The sequence below is a fragment of the Liolophura sinensis genome, chromosome 6, assembly GCF_032854445.1.
Source record: "Liolophura sinensis isolate JHLJ2023 chromosome 6, CUHK_Ljap_v2, whole genome shotgun sequence".
In the NCBI taxonomy this organism is placed as follows: domain Eukaryota; kingdom Metazoa; phylum Mollusca; class Polyplacophora; order Chitonida; family Chitonidae; genus Liolophura; species Liolophura sinensis.
In genome coordinates this window covers 4,649,078-4,670,432 of record NC_088300.1, presented here as the reverse complement: position 1 = coordinate 4,670,432, position 21,355 = coordinate 4,649,078, and the positions used below count along the sequence as shown (strand labels likewise).

General features: G+C 37.5%; 1 protein-coding gene across 1 annotated transcript in view; it reads left to right on the top strand.

Moving 5' to 3' along the window:
• Positions 1-1,918: 1,918 nt before the first annotated feature.
• LOC135466184 (papilin-like) overlaps positions 1,919-21,355 on the top strand; it is a 91,367-nt gene continuing 71,930 nt past the window's right edge. Inside the window, exons 1-17 of the mRNA XM_064743564.1 lie at positions 1,919-1,923; positions 2,145-2,190; positions 2,798-2,900; positions 7,788-7,918; positions 9,332-9,452; positions 9,741-9,821; positions 10,206-10,378; positions 11,132-11,363; positions 12,249-12,375; positions 13,394-13,505; positions 13,750-13,795; positions 14,010-14,138; positions 16,338-16,538; positions 19,051-19,251; positions 19,649-19,876; positions 20,136-20,306; positions 21,110-21,139. Of these exons, the coding sequence (XP_064599634.1) occupies positions 1,919-1,923; positions 2,145-2,190; positions 2,798-2,900; positions 7,788-7,918; positions 9,332-9,452; positions 9,741-9,821; positions 10,206-10,378; positions 11,132-11,363; positions 12,249-12,375; positions 13,394-13,505; positions 13,750-13,795; positions 14,010-14,138; positions 16,338-16,538; positions 19,051-19,251; positions 19,649-19,876; positions 20,136-20,306; positions 21,110-21,139 (2,137 nt within the window). The remainder of the gene's footprint in view (positions 1,924-2,144; positions 2,191-2,797; positions 2,901-7,787; positions 7,919-9,331; positions 9,453-9,740; positions 9,822-10,205; positions 10,379-11,131; positions 11,364-12,248; positions 12,376-13,393; positions 13,506-13,749; positions 13,796-14,009; positions 14,139-16,337; positions 16,539-19,050; positions 19,252-19,648; positions 19,877-20,135; positions 20,307-21,109; positions 21,140-21,355) is intronic.

Below are 21,355 nucleotides of genomic sequence, written 5' to 3'. Positions count from 1 at the left end.
GTAGATGCATACTGTACCTGTAGATGCATACTGTGCATGTAGATGCATTCTGTACCTGTAGATGCATTTTGTACATGTAGATGCATATGCATTCTGTACATGTAGATGCAATCTGTTCCTGTAGATGCATTCTGCACATGTAGATGCATTCTGTACCTGTAGATGCATTCTGTTCCTGTAGATGCATTCTGTACATGCAGATGCATTCTGTACATTTAGATGCATTCTGTACCTGTAGATGCATTCTGTACCTGTAGATGCATTCTGTACATGCAGATGCATTCTGTACATTTAGATGCATTCTGTACCTGTAGATGCATTCTGTACATTTAGATGCATTCTGTACATGTAGATGCATGCTGTACATGTAGATGCATTCTGTACCTGTAGATGCATTCTGTACCTGTAGATGCATTCTGTACCTGTAGATGTATATGCATACTGTACATGTAGATGCATTCTGTTCATGTAGATGTATTCTGTACCTGTAGATGCATACTGTGCCTGTAGATGCATACTGTGCATGTAGATGCATACTGTTCATGTAGATGCATTCTGTACCTGTAGATGCATACTGTGCCTGTAGATGCATTCTGTACATGTAGATGCATACTGTGCATGTAGATGCATTCTGCACCTGTAGATGCATACTGTACATGCATTCTGTACATATTGTGCATGTAGATGCATTCTGCACCTGTAGATACATACTGTACATGTAGATGCATACTGTACATGTAAATGCATACTGCAAATGCATATTGTACATGTAGATGCATATGTATACTCTACCGGTAGAGGTATACTGTACATGCAGATGCATTCTGGACCTGTAGATGCATTTTGTACATGTAGATGCAGTCTGTAGATGCATACTGTGCATGTAGATGCATACTATGCATGTAGATGCATACTATGCATGTAGATGCATTCTGTGCATGTAGATGCATTCTGTACCTGTAGATATATACTGCACATGTAGATGCATTCTGTGCATGTAGATGCATACTGTACCTGTAGATGCATACTGTGCATGTAGATGCATCCTGCACCTGTAGATACATACTGTACATGTAGATGCATACTTTGCATGTAGATGCATACTGTGCATGTAGATGCATTCTGCACCTGTAGATACATACTGTACATGTAGATGCATACTGTGCATGTAGATGCATTCTGTGCATGTAGATACATTCTGTACCTGTAGATGCATACTGTGCATGTAGATGCATACTGTGCATGTAGATGCATACTGTGCATGTAGATGCATTCTGTACCTGTAGATGCATTCTGTGCATGTAGATGCATACTGTACATGTAGATGCATTATGTACATTATGTTGTTTATAATACACTCCACATCTAAAATTGGCAACTAACCAAACTGACAGACGATCACCAGAACAAATTATGTAGGACTTATTCTAGTGTGATATGCTGCATGCACATAAAGTTACCTGTAAATGCATTCTGTAATAACAATCTGTGTCGAATTGGCAGCACACCAGATGCTGAGAAGTTAATAAGCCAGGTCTTGATGGCCAAGGGGTATAAGCGGCCTCAGTACAGATCAGGTCGCCTTACATGTACATGGCCAAATGGAAAACGTTGACCAAATGTAATGTGCCCACCCGTAAATTTATAAATCTGACCACCATAATATAAAGTGAGAATGACACCCTAACTCCACCTAGAAGTTGATGGACAAGAAATTGAAAATGTTAAGTATCCAAAATTTCTAGGTATAATAATTGATGATATGTTGTCCTGGCAGAAACAAATTGAGAATCAATGTAAACTTATATCATCCAAGCCCACATTGTTATTAAAGATCAAAAAATATTTATCACATCATGTGAGAATTTTGTTTTATTATGCTTATGTACAACCATTGTTGAATTACTGTTGCACAAGAATGAGGTAATTCCTCTAAACAGTCACCAGAAAGTATGTTACGCCTCTAGAAACGTGCAGAGCATATAATTTGAAATGCACAATATACAACACCGAGTCAAGAACTGTTCAAAATCATAAAATGGATGACAGTATATGATAGAATTATGTAGCACAAAGCTGTATCAGTATTTAAATGCCTGAATGAACTAACCCCAAGCATGGAATGCAATTTTTTTCAATTTCAGAAAATGCAGTGGTGCCAATAGGCGATATACAACATGTAACTTACAGGTAAGACAAAGACTTTCAACGTGTGCCATCAGTTTGACGACTTGTTACTCTAATTGTCTCCCTCATACATGTAAATGTAATTGACCTTAATTGTGATGGAAGGGTGATAAAACTGAACACATGTCAGACCATTAAGCTTGAGGGCAGAGGCGCTTTTCATCTTGAGATTGTGGTTCACAGGTGCTACATTTTCTTTGGTTATATTGGGAAATATTGAAGTACATTTATCTAAATTTTGCACATTAACCTGTCAAAAGTGTAAATTTAGTATAGGAAACAGTTAATTCAGTTCAGCTTTCAGTTAAATTCTGAGATCAGTTATTCCTTTATGAGGATATGTCAGCTATTTCAAAGATATTTTCACTTTATGTAGATGTATCTGTTCAGTGTAGAGAATGGAAACTTGTGTTTTCCATCACCGTACAGCTATTATCCGAATTCAGATTTTTTATATCTATCTGTTCTGTTTTGAAAATTCATTTTTCTGAGATAAAAAATTGAGAATCCTTGTGAGCCCATATCTGTTATGATATATGTTTGAGCTGGATGAGGACAGTTAGTTTTTGACTTACAGTATTGTATGTGATGACATTTGCTTAATTGATAGCCATGTCCTGAAGGCTCTCGTGGGATAAGAGAATCTCTCTGCTCAACATTTAACAACATCACACTTGGCCTGGAGCACTATGAATGGATTCCACATTATGATGGTGAGTTATGTCCCTTTCATTGTATTCTAGTCTAGTGGTGGATTTAAATTAGCATATTTTTTGAGAGGCTGAAATAGGGAATATGTTGAAGTTTGATCATACAGTAACACGTTATGAAGGAAGGGCTTCTGATTGAAATTTGTCATTGTCAGTTTTATGTATATGGGTAAATTTTATTTACATATGTTGGTACTAGAAATTTTTTGTATTCTGTATTTTAATATTTTATTTGTATGTACTTTATTCAGCAAAAAATGTTTACCCTATATCATAAATATGAATAGCCATGTTGCCTTCTTGTTTGCTCCATTTTGCGTAAAAGTTCATGGTACCCAAATATTCAGACTTTATTAATCACAAAAAATTATTTTACTATGTACATGATGTTGCAAGAAAATTAAAAGTGAGGGCGCCCAACTATTACAGAGCATTAGGCTATGGTCCAGTTGCGGCCTAGACCTTAGAAGCTGCACAACCCTAGATTGCCATAGATGAGATCTCAGCCATTTTTAACTTGTCTGTACGATGTAAGAATGGGGTAGGTGGGGAGAGGGGGTTGGGGAATGTCGGTTTAGGTATCTGGTTAATCTTTGTAGGAAGTTATGCTTTGTGTGTGTGTTTTTTTTAATATTTCTTTTCACCTGTGCACGTCTACAATGGGCTTACTTATGGAAGGTTGAACTGTTTTATTGGCTCTAGTTTTATAGGCTTTTAATGATTTTAATTGACAGACTTTCAATTCAAAAATTTACCAGTTGTATTAACTTCAGTTTGTTTTCTGTAGTGAACACATTCTCTAGAAATTAAGCCTCCATGCAGGGCAACTATTTCTTCTATACAAGGTTTCTGTGATATTATTGCTTATGGGATTTATGGACTATTCCAGATTTACATTTTTTGTAATCAAGAAAAGTTTCATGTAGGGCTACAATTTTTATGCACATGCCTATCTACATGTAGGAGAACAAGAAGAATATTGAGCTCCTCTGGTGATTACCATTCTCCTTTCAGATTGACTTCATTCTGCTCTGTAAACTCAGATTTCTACAGGCCTTTCTTGTGGGGCTAGTTTCTTATGCAGTCACATATCTAGATAAACTTTTTGTTTCTCTGGCTTCTTTACCAGATTTGTAGAGTAAGAATTTGTAAGAATTTTCCTTGATGTACACCAGTTTATACCACTTTATGCACCAGTTTATCTGGTATAGACAGTATCTGTAGAGAGCTTTCTACATCTGTATGGAGTACTAGGAGCCTATAACACTGGCCGATGCATGTGCCTTCCTATGCTGTGGCTGAACGTTTAAACCATCCACGCAGACAGTGACTGTTGTCAGCTGAGTAGTTGCTCAGCCAATCAAGAGATGGCAGTGGCATGGGAAGCGATTTGCATATTAAAGACCACACCAGCGAGTTGGTACTCCAATACCTGACAATAAATTTTTTTTATACCATAGCTCAGGTTTTGCTCAGCCATTCACAGATTGCCACATGAAGTTCACAATTTGCATATCAAAAACCACTGCCTCAATTTGTGCATGAACTCGGTCCCTACAATGACACCTTTACCACCACAACACTTTACAACTTTTATCTTTATTCTGTTTCCATTGTCTAATTGATTACTGTAGCAGGCAAGCTGGAGGGATTCTTTCAATGTCTTGTTTAGGGCACTGTGAGGTGGGGTCTGAAGATTAAAGAGACATGAAAGTGACCTGCTGAAAAAAAAAAGGGTCACCCCAGCACATGCCTCAGAGGCTCTGCGACTCTAGATTGTCATAGACATATTCTTAAACAGCCATTCGGTTGGTGTGTAACATGTTACTATTTAAGCATTTATATGAATAGTCGGAAGAAAACCCTAACTGAGGAAAATTGATAAGGTACCATATTTCACAATTCCATATTCCCCTTTTCAATGTTTAGTACACAGATAATTTTAGTACACAGATTAGGGCCTTTGTAGTCATGGGGACTAATGTATCTAGAAGTGTATAGTAGTTAAGTACCTAGTGGAAGACATTGTGCTCTTCTGGGCTCTGTACATACATAGACCTGAAAAATTCGTGAATGCAGCATTAAACACCATGCAATCATAGGTAAATACCTGCATATGTTTATTCTTTAGTTTTGTGCAAAATTATAAAGTTTAAATGCTGTCGTTTTTATCTTTTCACTGAAAAACACAAGAGTATGAAACCAACACACTCAGTGATCGATGGCACAGTAAGTACTGGCCTTGAGATTACAGCTTACTGGTGTGCCCAATATATATATGCCCAAAAATAATCTCAGATTCTTAAACATTAAGACAGTTGAATGATTTGATAAACTAAACTCACACTGGTTTCATATCTGGTGTAAATGTCTTTGTGAGTATGCGTACAAGGGTCAAACCTGTTAAAGGGAAAGACAACACTTGACTAATGTTTATTTCCACCGAAAGACTACCATTCAAAGTATCTTAAACCGGCATTAAGTATTTTTTAAAAATTTTTTTCAACCCAGTAAAAATTTAGTGAAACTTCGTCTTATGACAGCTTCAATGTGTATCCATCATCGACAGTAATATGATGTCACGTTTACTCTAGCTCTCTAATGTCAGAGGTATTGTCCATATAGCAGTCTATGGTAGATTAAAGTTGTGGACAGTCAATGGCAGATTAAAGTTGTGGACTTTGGCAATGAAAGAACCAAGTGATAAATGGCTTTCTCGGAAATAGAATATACTGGAAGGATATTTGTTCCACTGATTGAACTGTTCATACAGTAGGCCTACTTTATCATTTCTACATGCCTAAGGTCAATTTGGGAGATATAACTGTGGTTTGGGGTATCATCTGTCATAATTTGTGATAAAATAGTTGAATATTACACGGCGTGTAAATCAGCTGATTTTATGTCTGTGGTGGTCTGTAAATAATACAGACCTGTCCCACAACACTTTGTGAAATGGCCCCATCGGCTATACGTAAATAAATTGTAAATGATCTCAAAATGATGTCTTATGCAATAGTTCTGTGTTATCATATGTCACTTCATGTCACTTCCCAGCTTATGCCAAGCAACCTGACACCAAGTCTTCGATTGAATGAAACTCTCAAGATGGTTACCTCAATTCACACCAGCCATTTGTGCAGTATTGCCATATTGTTCTACATGTTATTCAATGAAATCTTATTAAAATAATAATATATGATACTTTTCAGAAAGCTTGACTACCCTGGTTTCAATTGAAATATGTTTTAGCCAGATGTTGTCTTTTCCTTTAACATTGAAGAGCATACTCTTCTGACCTAATTAAAGTCTGTCCACAAAACATTGGTCTCTGATTGAGTTAAGAGTGGTCACTCCTTATATAAGCCATGTGCTTCTGGCGGTCAAGTTTCCCGGCGAGATTGGTAAGTGACATAAGGCAGTTTGCTCAGCAAAAGGAGTGAGAACTAGCATGTGTATGTCAGTGGTTGACTACAGAGAAGTGTTGAATAAACAAAAAAGATTTAAAAGAAGGGGAATGACAGGCAATCAACATGTGGACCATTCTCACTCGACAGATTGTGGAAGAATACCCACTCATCTACAGCAACCACATCGTAAGAGTCATCAAGAGCCTGTTGTTGATCCAGAAGAGTGCAACCATTTTATTTCTTTGTTTATTTTGTTCATCAGAGGAAATGAGTGATGTCTGTGGTTCATAAAACTTCTCTCAGGCCATTCGCTGGATAAATGTCTCAGTATCAATTTTAATTTGAGGCAGGAACAGGTACACCAGATTGTGATGACAGAGGTTTATTTCAGCGTTTGGCTGTCACAGAAATGAACCGACCAACCCTGAATGACTGCATTAATTATGTTGACCACAATACAATTGCATTCACCATTGTTACAAGTGGTTTACACACTACAGATACATTTATTTTTACACCCATGCATATGTTCTGACAGATGGGATAGAGTTTTAGCTGTAAGTTTTGAATGTGACAGGATGACGGTGCTATTACCATCCTACCTAAATCATCTTATAACAAAATTATGTAAAGAGCAACTGAAATTACAGATGTAACAATGTGGAAAGGAAAAAACAATATCTTTGAATAGGTACAGATGTCATTTAGAAAGTGGGTTAAGTAACAGTGTTATTGTTAATAGGGATTACTCTTCCTGAATATAGCACAGATTCTAGTGCTGAAATTTGACTGAGACCACAGCGAGTATCGAACCAGCGACCTGAGAGTGTAAATCAGGAAGTGTAATCCCTATTAACAGTAATATTCAGGAAGTGTAATCCCTATTAACAATAATACTATTACTTAACCCACTTTCTAAATGACATCTGTACCTATCTGATATATTCACCAAAGGGAGTGACGTCATTTGTGATCATCACAGGGGTAATGTATGTTCGCTGTAAAGTCTACCGGTCAACTGCCTTCTATTTTTGTGGAAGGCCTGTTGGTCGAGTGGTCTAGACGGTTGACATGTATTGCTGGCGATTTGGTGCCTGACTTTAAGGTCGCTGGTTTGAAACCCGCAGTGGTCTCAGTCAAATTTCAGCACTAGAATCTGTGCTATATTCAGGAAGTGTAATCCCTATTAACAATAATACTGTTAATATCTTTGAAGTCAAACAATGCTTGAAAACGTACAATAACTACTTCAGGCTAATTACCAACACTGCATAATTGATGTCCCACGTGTTCTACTAACAGTACTCATGGAAATAACTCACTGGACATATGTTAATCGCAATAATCAAGAACTTAAGACTTATTCACCAAACATTTCACCTTTACTTAATACAGACATTAAGTTCAATTCTATGAAATCTAGGACCTAGTGCTTTGTTACAAGTTCATATTGTATAAGTGAACTGCTTGATTGTTGTAGGGGAACATGAGTGTGCTCTGACATGTAAGGATAAGAAGACAAAGGAGGTGTACACCCTGCAGGAAGAGGTAGAGGATGGCACACCTTGTGGCCGAGATTCTTCAGGCCTCTGCCTGGCCGGAAAGTGTCAGGTACTACACCTGTTTGACTGTATGTAAGCCTCTGTCTGGCAGGTAACTGTCGGGTAATACGATTGTTCAACTGTATATGTAGGCCTGTGTTTGGCAGGAAACTGTCAGGTAATACACCTGTTTGACTGTATGTAGACATCTGTCTGCCGGGGAAACTGTCAGGTACTACACCTGTTTGACTGTATGTGTAGGCTCTGTCTGTCATGTAACTGTCAGGTAATACAATTGTTTGACTGTATATGTAGGCTTGTGTCTAGCAGGTAACTGTCAGGTAATACAATTGTTTGACTGTATATGTAGGCCTGGAAGGTACTGATTATACAACTGTTTAGCTGCATGTCATACAGCTGTTTGAGGTAATACAACTGCTTGACTGTTATTTTGGCATTATGATTGGTTCATGAATGTGCAACACACTATAACCATACCAGAGCTATGAATAGCAATATTGTACTGTTTACTTCTGATTTTAAGGTAGTCCTGAGAAGGGCCTGGTATGGTAAGGTGGGGAATTGGCCCCAGTGCAAGAACCTGTGCACCCCAAGAAGCGAAACTGACTCTAGCTATGAGTGGCATATTTGAAAAGCTACTTTTTCAGTTCTGTTGTACTCTTCTTTTCGTGTTATTTGGCAAGTACAGGACTTTTAAAGTCTCAGACGAGCGCTGAAGCGATGTATAGGTCATAAAATTTAAAAATGGTAGCCTGCTCCAGTCAGACTGAAATATCTTTTTTTTTTCACATTGGACACTGTAGTGCAGTGAAAATCACTGCACCTCGAATGTAACTTTCTGAAAAATTCTTGAGTATGCAGTTAAGCACCAGTCAATTAAATAAATATGTAACACATGTTACTTTCAGCCTTATACTTCTGCTACGCATAACATGTTAATGTTAATGATAATTAAAGGACCACATGTGCTCTCAACCAGGATCCACATATAATTTCGCTATACTTGTAATTGCCACAGGTTATGTAATGCCGTAGCTTATATTTTCTAATTGATGATACCACTTACAAAGTTAATGCAAGGTGGCCATATTTTTACTCACACAAAAGATTGTTTTCAAAGCAGAAACCAAGTTTTGACCAAGTTGTATACTCCTGATTTGGAAATTCACAGAATTATGCTGGAATCTTGAAATTTGCACTTTCTAATCGTACCTCTCTGGGACCAACTTTCTGCCTTACCATACCAGGTCCTTTAGCAAGAAAGCTGCTTTGATTTTGTTTATGGGATTTGAGGGTAACAATCCAATATTCGTTTAAGTGGGTGTATCCCTATGGAGAAAATGGTAAATACTTATATAAAGTATAGAAAGACAATTGGAAGGTTGATAACTTTAATAAGAGGTAACCCTCTATTCTGTGTTGTTAGTAATCTGACATATTGCTGAATAACTGGTGTTGACAGATTGTGGGGTGTGATGGTCACCTGTCAGGGAAGCGCGTGGATAAGTGTGGGAAGTGTGGTGGTGACGGGGGCTCGTGTTATACCATCAGAAGGACTTATTCCTTGGTCAACCACTTCACAGGTAAGTCTAGCAAGAACAGTTACTTCGCTTCAAGCTCAATATAAATTTCAACTTCATCCCAGAGAATAGGATTGTATTATTGAAATTTTAGGGGGCAAATGATATCAGAGTTATGAATTATCTTCTTTTTTTTTTTTTAATGTACCTTTGTTTTATACTTGTAACATTTAATAAGACTGAATTATAAATTTAAAATATTAATTAAAATGTCACCTATGACTATAAAAAGCTTAATAGAATTTTCTGCATATTTAGTTTTATTATTCTTTCTTATCACCTACTTTTTAGGCTACAATGATATATTTGAAATCCCAGTTGGTGCCACCAATATTATTGTTATTGAGAGACATCCAGGGAGACATTACTTAGGTAAGTTTTTTAGTGAAAAAACTGGTTTAAGTGAATGTTAAAATGGTCTGACCCTGGCTTTGCATTACGAAGTATTTATTTATTATTTATTTGATTGGTGTTTTACACTGTGCTCCAGAATATTTTATTTATATGATGGCGGCCAGCATGATGGTGGAAGGAAACTGGGCAGAGCCTGGAGGAAACCCACGACTATCGGCAGGTTGCTGTTAGGCCTTCCCACGTACCATTACAAAGTCATAAATACATGAGTTCTCAATACATTAAATGTCATGCAGTATGTTTAAGTTTGAATTTCATTTGTATTTAATAAATCTATATTAAGCGTTTGATGTCAATTACAGTGATATACTCTTACTGAAAGTACCATTTTATTTTACAAAGCTCTTAGAAACAAGAAGGGAAAGTACTTCCTGAATGGAGACTGGAATATCGTGAAATCAATGGATGTGAAGCTGGCGGGAACAGTCTTTGTGTATCATCATCCCACTAATGCTTCTGATGAGGCAGAAACTTTGACCTCAAAAGGACCCACCCACGAGCGAATTATGGTCACAGTAAGGACATGCCCTGATTCCCTAACCTTTTTGGAAATACAAAAAAAAGCCAGTGCTGCCATTTGTGCACATTAGTATATAAGTTATGTTTCATTTTGGCTGGATTTCACAAAGTAGAATTTTATTCCTGTAAACTCTCAAAATATGTGTAAGAAAAGATGTGTAAATGGAAGGCACAGAGAAGAAAGATTTAAAGTACATGTATACATCCCCTTGTAACTACATATACTTTATGGCATGTACATGTATACATCCCCTAGTAACTACATATACTTTATGGCATGTACATGTATACATCCCCTTGTAACTACATATACTTTATGGCATGTACATGTATACATCCCCTTGTAACTACATATACTTTATGGCATGTACATGTATACATCCCCTTGTAACTACATATACTTTATGGCATGTACATGTATACATCCCCTTGTAACTACATATACTTTATGGCACGTACATGTATACATCCCCTTGTAACTACATATACTTTATGGCATGTACATGTATATGTGAAGTTAGGTGCTAAATTTGGGGTTTACCATATAGTACATGGTAAAAGGCACTGTTTTTTTTTTATTCTCTGCTCGGTTTCCTTAACCTATGGACATAACCCTAGATAGATGAAATATTCTTGTATGACGTTAAACACCGACAGTCATTCAGCATTTTGATACTGACTGATATAATAAATCTTCATGATAGTGTACGATCAGTACTGACTCTGCCTATCCCTGTTTGCATCTGTAGCTGCTGTACCAGGACCCTGACCCTGATGTCAAGGTGGAGTATGAGTACTCCCTGCCCCTGGATGCAGACCTTATCCCCCTAAAGGACACACCCATGAAGGAGTCCAAGTACCTGGAGATTGTGGCCAAGGACACTGTCCCAGGGATGGGCAATAATGTGATCAAGTCAGAGGATGACCATTACACTTGGATATCAGGGCCGTGGACAAAGTGCACCCAAAAATGTGACACAGGTTTGTGAGAATATTGATACCCTGGCTTTGTGAGAAATGTGACATGTTTGTCAAAGTTGGTGCCTTTATGAGAAATTTGACAGATGTTAGTGGGAATTATTACACTCCTTTGTAAGAAACGGGACAAATGTTAGTGAGATTTAAGATACTTCTGTGTAAGAAAAGTGAAAAATGTTTTTGAGAATTTGGATTTCCTTTTGTAGGAAATGTGACATACCTTTGTAGAAATGTGACATGTTAGTGACAATTTGGACACATTTTGTAAGAAATGTGACAAACATTAGTGAGAATTGGGATACTTTTTGTAAGAAATGTGACAAATGTTTTTGAGAATTTGGATTTCCTTTTGTAAGAAATGTGACATCCCTTTGTAGAAATGTGATATGTTAGTGACAATTTGGACACATTTTGTAAGAAATGTGACAAACATTAGTGAGAATTGGGACACCACGTTAGTTGTAGGAAGTGTGCTATGCGCTATTTGAGGCGTGGCTCTTGTGAGTGAGAAATTAGAAATGTATTGAAGTTAGTGTGTAGTCTGATCTGGTATCTCCAGACAATTTGAACCCAGGGATAACTGGTATGGATGTTTTACAGTATTCCATGACATTTGAAACAAGTTACATATTGCACCTCTCCATAGAAATAATTATGGTTTTGAATTTGCCTTTCCACCCTGGTGAGGCTTATGTGAATTTGCCACAATGCTTGCACATGTACCAGAATGTACTTTAATCGAATTAAAGGAAATATATTATAATAATTTCATTAACTTTTAGTTTACTCTGACTTGTGTAGAGCCGTGTGTTGATTGACTAATTTTCACAGGTATTTTTGACAATTAAGCTTTATTTCTAATATCTCTATGATTTCTCTTGTTTACAGGTCACCAAACCAGGCATGTGAAATGCCTCCAAATGGGTAGTAATAAAGTGGTGAACCGTCATTTCTGTCAGATGCTTTCTAAACCAGCTCATAAACAGAAGTGTAACACTCAGCCTTGTGACTCAAGGTGAGACTAAACACCTTAGAAAACATTGTATTCATTTACTTTTTGGGGAGCAGGACTTGATTAGGTGCATAAATCCAAAACACAAAGTTCAAAAATGTGCTGTCATCGTTGTGGTTGTACATGGGAAGGTCTACCAGCAACTTTCAGATGGTTGTGTGTTTCACTGGGGCGTTTCCGGTTTCCTCCCACTATATTGCTGGCGGTCATCATTTAAGTGAAAGATGCCAATGTAATAAGTAACTAAATAAATCAGTCTTGTCCTTGGGCATGGAATTGACTGATTTCTTAGCTGTCATAATTAGTGGGACCTTAGTGACAGATTGCATTCTGGCATTTTGGGGGATGTTTGCGCAGATTCACATTGATCACATGTTTTCCATTGATACAGCAGGCTACACATGGGAAATGTTATCTGAGATATCTTGCCAAAGGATTTCTTACTATCCCAGTTTTCTTCACCTCGAAAAGTGATAGGGAAAAATTCTTGAAAATATATTTACCTTTGGTTTAGCAGTGAAATTGGAGGAACTGTACAGTACTGATCAGGTCAAATGTTGTCAATGGTATGAAGCTAGCTCACCACTCGCACATTTTATGTGACCTTCCACAAACAGGGTAGTGGCATGCTTTTGGTAGGTTAGTGGCATGCTACAGGTGGTATGCTACTAACTGACAACCAACATGCAGTCTAGTGACATGCTACTTGTGTCAAGCTACGTGCAGACTACTGGCATACAACTGACATAACCTGCAGATTATTGGTATGTTTCTGGCTGACTAGTGGCATGCTGTTGGTGGTATGCTAGTAGCCGACTACTGACATGCAGACTAGTGGCGTACTTGCTTCATCTTACTAGGGTATGCTACTAGCTGATTGCGGATGTGATACTGGCAGGCAAGTGGCAAGCTTCTAGTGGCATGGTATTGGCTTTCTCCCAGAGGGCTTACAGCATGGCTTGAGCCGTACTGCAATAAATTAAAACTTGTTACAGATAGTTTTTTTCTGTGAATTATTCAGCTGTCTCATCAGTGTGCATGGATGTTGTCCTGATGGTAAGACCTCTGCCTCTGGCCCTGATGACGAGGGCTGCTCTCAGCCATTAACAGACATCAGATCACATCCTTGTCAGGTAAACATTGCTTACTGAACACCACACTTGTCTTCTGATTATCCTTATAGACAGCAGTGTTCTTTGTAGTTAATTTTATTGTGTGCATACTATTTGTTTTATTAAGTACACTGTGTTTGTTACTGATACTTGATTGGAAGTGGACGTAGCTTTGAATTAAAATCCCATGAATTGATTTTCAGTTCGCAAAACTATAAAGATAAGATAAATGATTCACTCATTCTTTTTTGCTTTGATCTCAAAGGGCTCTGAGTTTGGATGTTGTGAAGATGGAGTGTTGCCAGCTAAGGGTAAGAACTGTGAGATGTGTATTTGACTGTTTAAATAGTTTACTATTCTAAAAAAATTAAGTAATATAAGACTGTCCCCAATTCATTGTACTTTTTATTCTGTGATCTGTCCAGCAAGACTATATTTACTTTTTGGTAAACATAAGCATTCTTGCTGTTTTCCTGGGAACTTTGCCTGCTTAAAGGCTGTGACTTGTACATATACACGCTGTAGGACCCAACCGAGAAGGCTGTCCTCATAAGGCAGGCCACAGGTCCTGTTATGAGAGTAAGCATGGCTGCTGCTCTGATGGGAAGACTACAGCCAAAGGGCCACATCAGGAGGGTTGTCCCCTTAATGCAGGTATGTTTTCGTATAACCATGGGATTTATTAGCATTCACTGTTTTGTATATATGTCCTCATTCATTAACCCTTTCAATCACCCTGCGAAACACTGTGGCGCATTATTGGGGTGGGTGATTACTTTCTCGCTTCGACCGATGCTTAGACAAACATGGCACCGGAACTAAGATGCACATGCTTGGAGTGAATGAAAGTACATGTAGTCTGGTTTTTCCCTTGCTCTCATTGCTAACACATGCAGGAATCCTCCAGTTACTTGAGCAGCATACTGCCTTCACCAAGCTTTAGACGTAGGCATTATAATTTGTTTTAGTAGATTATCACATTGTGTCAGTGTTAAGGTACCCTACCAACAAAGTTTGCTGCATATGTGATGCACAGTACTTACATTACAAGCCCCATTAATATTTGGATCATTTGCACAACTTTTTCTTTTTGATAATTCTTCAGAAAAGCTCACTTAAACTTGGAAATAAGTCTGTTTTGAGCTACTCATAACATGACGCTACACAATTAATCTCTTGGGGGTATATCATTCTTGTGAAATTGACATCATCTAAAGTATGACACAACCTCACTTGAGCATTCTAAACTACAGGTGGACAACGATGTTGTTTTGAAAGCTTGTTTTACAGTGAAGTGGAAGTATTAAGTATCAAGTGCTTTTAAAATGACAAGAAATTGAGGGCATGACAGTGAGTTGATGTGCCGTACCACAAAAAGTTAAACATGAATGTGCATGCACTGCACTGACACAATAGCTTCCCATGTAAAATGTCACTGTAGTGATAGTTGTGAGTTGGGCACAAAACCAAGATATTAATGAATTACCTTGTATAAGCCACACAATGAGATAAAAATTGTCCAGAAGACTGCAAATGTAATTCACCGGGCTTTTGCCCATAACACGGAAGTTTTGGCAGGTTGCCCAGAAAGCTCTATTACAAATTTTACTGTAGACCTTACCCAGAGTTAAAAGTGAACAGCCGATTTCTGGGTATTGAATGAAGGGTAGAAAATTAAAACACGTCTCGCCATGTATACATGTATATAATGAAGTATTGTAGCCTTTGGGAATAGCATACAGTTCCGCAGGTTTGGAGAATTTTATGTGAAATGTGGTGACCCTTGAAACGTAACATGGACTCAAGCATAGTTTCGCCATTTTCTGGACCCTGGACTAAAGCAATTTTCCCTGGCAATGTATGGGAGCACAAAAGGGGATTTTAAAATTAGTTTGCTCTGAGTTTCTTATAGTATTGTCATGGAATTAACAATTAGTGTGAAGACACTGGGTGCTAATTATTGCAATAAGAATCATCAACCATGTACCGTGTGGTATTCAACATTTATGATCCGATTTCTCCAAAGCACCTTACCCTGTTTTGTCAACCTTTCCTCAAGCATTCGCACCTCAAGTACTGCTCATCTGATTGAAAGGGTTGATGAACTACAGTAGTCTAGTAGTCATGTAGTTGCAAAATGCATCATGTTCTTTTTTCTACATTTTAACCCTTTTTTTTAGTTTTTAACAAGTGGTCTATATGTATATGTATGTAGGACACTATTGAAATTAACAAGTGCAGGCTGTAGCTATATTGTTGTATATGTACATAACCTTTATAGCGGATAAACATTATAAATTATACCAAGAACATGTAACTGTATATAACTGATCACATACAGTATCATGTAACCGTATATAACTGATCACATACAGTATCCTGTAACCGTATATAACTGATCACATACAGTATCCTGTAACCGTATATAACTGATCACATACAGTACCATGTGTATTTTAATTCTGCAATACCATGATAATCCTGTATGTTTAGGTGGAGCATAGAATTTTATAGTATTTGTTAGGCGTTACACCTACCAGGCATATTAATATTGAAAGATGTAAATGTTTGGAAATTCCTGTTGAACACTGCAACGCAATTAATGTTTTAAGCCTAGGATTTAATTCTTGTATTGAGATAGGATTTGTAGGTCGAGTTTCTCCTTGATGTCAGCTGTGTCTCAATTTATTTGGAATGAATTGGTTTCTCTTGTTTCCTGGATACATAGTGACTAGTTGATATCTACACTTTTATATCTTTCATATTCAGCATCTTCTTTGAATAAAAAACAGTCATGTTCCACAACAGTTTTGCCAAAGTCATCTAACTAGAGGTTTTTGTATCTTAAAAAAGATGTTTGTCTTGAGCCTAAGAAGAAAGGAAAATGCCGAGCAAGGCTGGTGCGGTGGTACTTTGATCAAAAGATAAAGGCCTGTAAAAAGTTCCATTATGGGGGCTGTCTTGGAAACAGGAATCGATTTGAGAGTAAACTGGCCTGTGAAATGAACTGCAGATCTCTGATGAATGCCAGACTCTCGGAACTCTCTGACAGGGGTAAGGTTATCGTGCAATGAAGAACAGGTGGACATAATTTTAATGTTTTTCAAAATTGTAATAATTAAAGTCTTTCTTCATTGGCATAATCATAAATTTGTGTTGCTTAGTGTTTATTACTATTAACAGTTTTGTATTAACAGCAAATGTAAAAATTACTAACATTAGCACTTATTGTAGAAAATACATCATGTATCTTTAATGTATGTATATATTAGTATAGTATTTCATGTAGTATACACATGTAAACCTTACACTAACTTAAAGACTTGTTATAGGTTTACTGAAGGGGTTAGCACACCAGCACGGCACATTGACAAGCTAGCCTCTCACCAATGTTGTCAATGTGAGTTCAAGTCCAGCTTACACTGGCTTGCTCCCTGGCCATATGTGGGAAGGTTTGCCAGAAACCTGTGGATGGTCGTGGGTTTACCCCAGGCTCTGGGCTTTATGTTGCCCGGTTTCCTCCCAGCATAAAGCTGGCCGCCTTCGTATAAGTGAAATATTCTTATGGTGTAAAACACCAATCAATAAATACATATTATTGAATTATTGGTGGTCAACATATACCTGTGTACATTTGGTCAAGTGGTCAAGTCATATGTGTGAATTGGGGCTTTATACAATATGTTATGTGTTACTCCTGTTAACAGTACTAAGAGATGTGCTGCACATTGTCCCTTGTTTATTCAGCGTGGACACAAGTGTTCACGAGGTAAACTATAAATGTAAATATTAAAGGACAAAACAGCACCTGGCTAATACATATTTCAATCAAAAGCAGGAAACTCAAGCTTTCTAAAAAGTATCATGCTTCGTTATTTTAATAAAATTTTAGCGAATAAGATGTAGAACAAGATGGCAATGCTGCACAAATGTCTGGTGTGAATCGAGGCAACATCTTGAGAAACTTATCCAATCAAACATGTTGCTATCATTGGGCAGCATAAGCTGTGAGGTAGCCTTTACCCATTCACTCCATGAAGTGACATATGATAACACCAAACTAGTGGATAAGACATCATTTTGAGATCATTTACAATGATTTAGTTATTTAATTAGCCAAAGAGCAATTTCACACAGTGTTAGTTGTGGGACAGGTCTGTATTATTTTCGGATCACGACAGATGTAAAATTGGTTGATATACAAGCTGAGTTGAGTAGTAATATTCAGCGATGGTATCACAGATTATGTCAGACAGCAGGATACCTTCTCAGCCCAAACTGCATTCATCTCCCCAGTAGACCCCAGGCCTACTTGGACACGCTATTCAAATTATACAAATGCATTTTTTGTAGATAATGTTAACGTTTAGTCAGCCCTTTCCAAATCGAAATATCAGAGACACTGCTAAATTCATTAGGGATGTTGAAGGTTTGTGTAAATGAGAAGACAACATCTCACCGGACGACACTTAAAATTAATTAAATGCCATGATATGAATTTTTTCTCTGAATTTATTAGAACTGAAGAATTTAAATTTTACTCCTATGTCTTTCTCACATACAAGGGATGTCTATTTCTGTTTTCTTTAAGAAAATACAGGAAAACTATTGAAATGCTGTGATCAGGTGCTTTCTATAACGTCGGTGTTAACTAGGTCAGCACTGCCACCGTTACAAAATTGAAGCCTAAGATCAAGCGACAGGCGATTGCCTGGATCATGCAGCCCCAGTGATGCCTAGAATTATTTCCCTTTGTTTCAGAGTTTGGCATGAATCTAGTTGTACAACAATCTTATTGTAATTTTGTAAACATTTAATAGGGCTCAAAATCACCAGCAAACCCTCCGGAAACAACAAACAGAATCAGGAATACCCTGGCCGTGCATCTTCAATCTATTTAAACAGGGTGACTAGAGTTCTTTGTAAATTACATAGTAGGTCTAATGTATCAACAGTTTAAGCAGTGGAAGGATTATCCTTGTATACAGTATGTCCAATTTCTGAGAAAGCTGTTTGTCACTTGGGCCTTCAAAATTTTCAACTTTTATCTGCCATAGGCTACTGCTTAGACCAAAAAATTCTCAACAAATATTTAATGACTGTTTAAGATACTTTGAATGGTAGTCTTCAAGTGGACATAAACATTAGTCAGGTGCTGTCTTTCACTTTAATGAAAATGAGCAACTGCCAGCTTCCATATATAATCATGAATTGTAATGTATATATATTGGAAAGTCCCTGTATGTTTGGACCACTTCCAAACTCGGTTGTATAATTTGTCCTGCACAGCAAGAGAGAGCTGTAGTATAATGTCGTACATGTACCTTCAAGATACTTCTTATGTTCAGAAAAGGTAGATTTTCTTTTTCTTAACATGCCGTTAAATATTGAACAATGTGACCAATTTGTCATGTTTTGTTTGACATAACAGAAACAGTTTTAGTCTGTTTATTGTACAATTTAATTAGATATAAGCAGGTCACATTAATATGTTACATGTTGAGTGTTGTGGATCTGTTTTGAGATAACCATAGTCCATTACGTTTATTAATTCCTCATACAACAGATGTGTGCAGTTTGCCCAAAGATGAGCGACAATGTAAGGAAGCTGTGACAAAATGGTACTATGATGCTGAGAAAGGCAACTGTGTAAGGTTTTGGTTTGGGGGCTGCTCTGAGAATGGCAACCACTTTGACACACAGGAAGCTTGTGCCTCCACATGTAAATACCAGAGCTTCTCCCAGCCCAAGACTACCGCTATATCAGGTATGTGCATAATCAACCTGTGGGAAACCATTTTTCATGTGATGGCAAAACAACCCAGTCTAGTTATTTTCATAGCATTTTTAGCAGAAACCATTCATCACCTGTTTAATAATAAACTGCAGTGCCAGTTGAAAACAATCTGTCGGATCTGAATATTTTTTTTGCTGTCAAATGTTGTTCAGTGTATACACCATATTTTTGGGTGGATTTAGTTTGGCTGGTTTTATGCTGATACTTATGTATGTTATGAAAACAGTTAGCAGCTTTGTGCCTACCTGTTTATGTCTCTTGGTGTTTGACACAATACTCTCACCTTGGTCCTCTTGTTCAGTGTGTGACCATTTTCTGATGAAGTGTCACCATGGTGCCCAGTATAAGACTTTGTCATCTGCTGTAGGTCTGCCTCTCTGTCAGCTGCCCAGTGACCCTGGACCCTGCTCAGATGGTGAAAGGCGTTGGTACTATGATGTCATCCGGGGCGAGTGTCTCACCTTTGCGTATGGAGGCTGTAAGGGTAATGCAAACAACTTTGGAACCCTCAAGGAGTGCGTACAACAGTGTGTTCCTGGGGGCACATTTCAGGAGCAGAAGGTAGACCCCTCTGGAGGAAAAGTTGGATACCCAGGTTCAGTGTAATATTTATTACCCCTTTTTCTGACGTAGTTGGTGGAAGGGATAGCACAAGGTCCAGTGTAAAGTTTTGGTACGTTCTTTGTTAAAACACTCTAGTTGATCAGAATACTTTTGTTGTTATTTGTTGGTTACTAGACTTGTTTTGTCACTTCACTCCTCCAAGTTGCCTACTATTCCTATTAATTTAAATGCCAGTGATTAATGTATCTAAAATATCTCCCTTTAACATTTTATTCTTGTCCTTGTTACAGCTGTTTGCCTGATGGCTAAGGAAGAACGCTTTTGTGATGACTGGGAGAGTAAATGGTATTTCAACAGCAAGGAAGAGAAATGTGAAGAGTTCTGGTATGGAGGTTGTGATCTGGAGGATGCTAACGTGTTTGACTCCCGGCAGGAGTGTCAAAGCACCTGTCACAAACAATGTAAGTGTGTCGTTAGATTTGTTATGTGAGTACAGGTAATCAGCTGTAATATCATAGCATTTTTCACCAACTAACCACTCTGCTGTACAAACTGTAGTACAGAAATGTGATGTAAATCACACAATGTTATCTACTATAATGTATATGTATAACTTCGTTTGGTGTTTTATGTTGCGTTAAAAAATATCAATATATTTATATTATAATGCTGAAAATTAAAAACACTAGCCCTGAGCTAAACCATTTAAGCTGTGACTCTAGCAGATATCCGAACTGGAAGTTGTAGACATACTAGATTTGAACACGCAAGCTGAAAGGCTGGTCATCTTCTGGGACATACTGTTAGATGGCCCATCCAGTATGGGCTAAGTAGTAGAATATAACTAACCATTTGTGGGTCATTTTTGTGGTTTGAAATTGCAGTCCATTTAGTTGATTTTGAGCACATCAATGTGTCGGCTCACATGTTCATTATAAGTTTGTGATAAGATCAGAATTTTTATCATATTAATGATTTCAGTGTAGGGAAAGAAGGATGTGAAATAGATCGGAATTTCTGGCTGGTTACACAGAGCCATTTTTTCTGAAGCAAAAATTAAGATGTGATTTAAAACTGAGATTTGTGTTTTACTCAGAAAGTGAAAACATTAACAAATGTTGAAGGAGGACAAATGTACCACAGTTTGACACTCCAGGAAAGCAAGAAGCAAAGTATTTCATTGAAAATCCCTTCAAATCATGTTGTTGAGTCCTTCATAACCCTTTGAATACAAAAACTATATATTTTTTTTATTTGTTCACAGATGTGTCTTCCACCAAGTCTGCATCTAAAGGTAAGCCTGGAAACTGTCTGATATTGAGTTAATGTTTGGAGCATGTAATTTACATTTTCCAGGTCTTGATTTAATTTCAGAAGTTTTTCCCACAATCAAGGCTTGATTGAAAAGTTTTCCTCACCTTTTCAAAAGATGTTGATTGTGACAGAATGTCTGGATTCATGGCATTCATGTGCGTGTGTGTGTATTATTGGTATTTGTAATGTTGTTGTG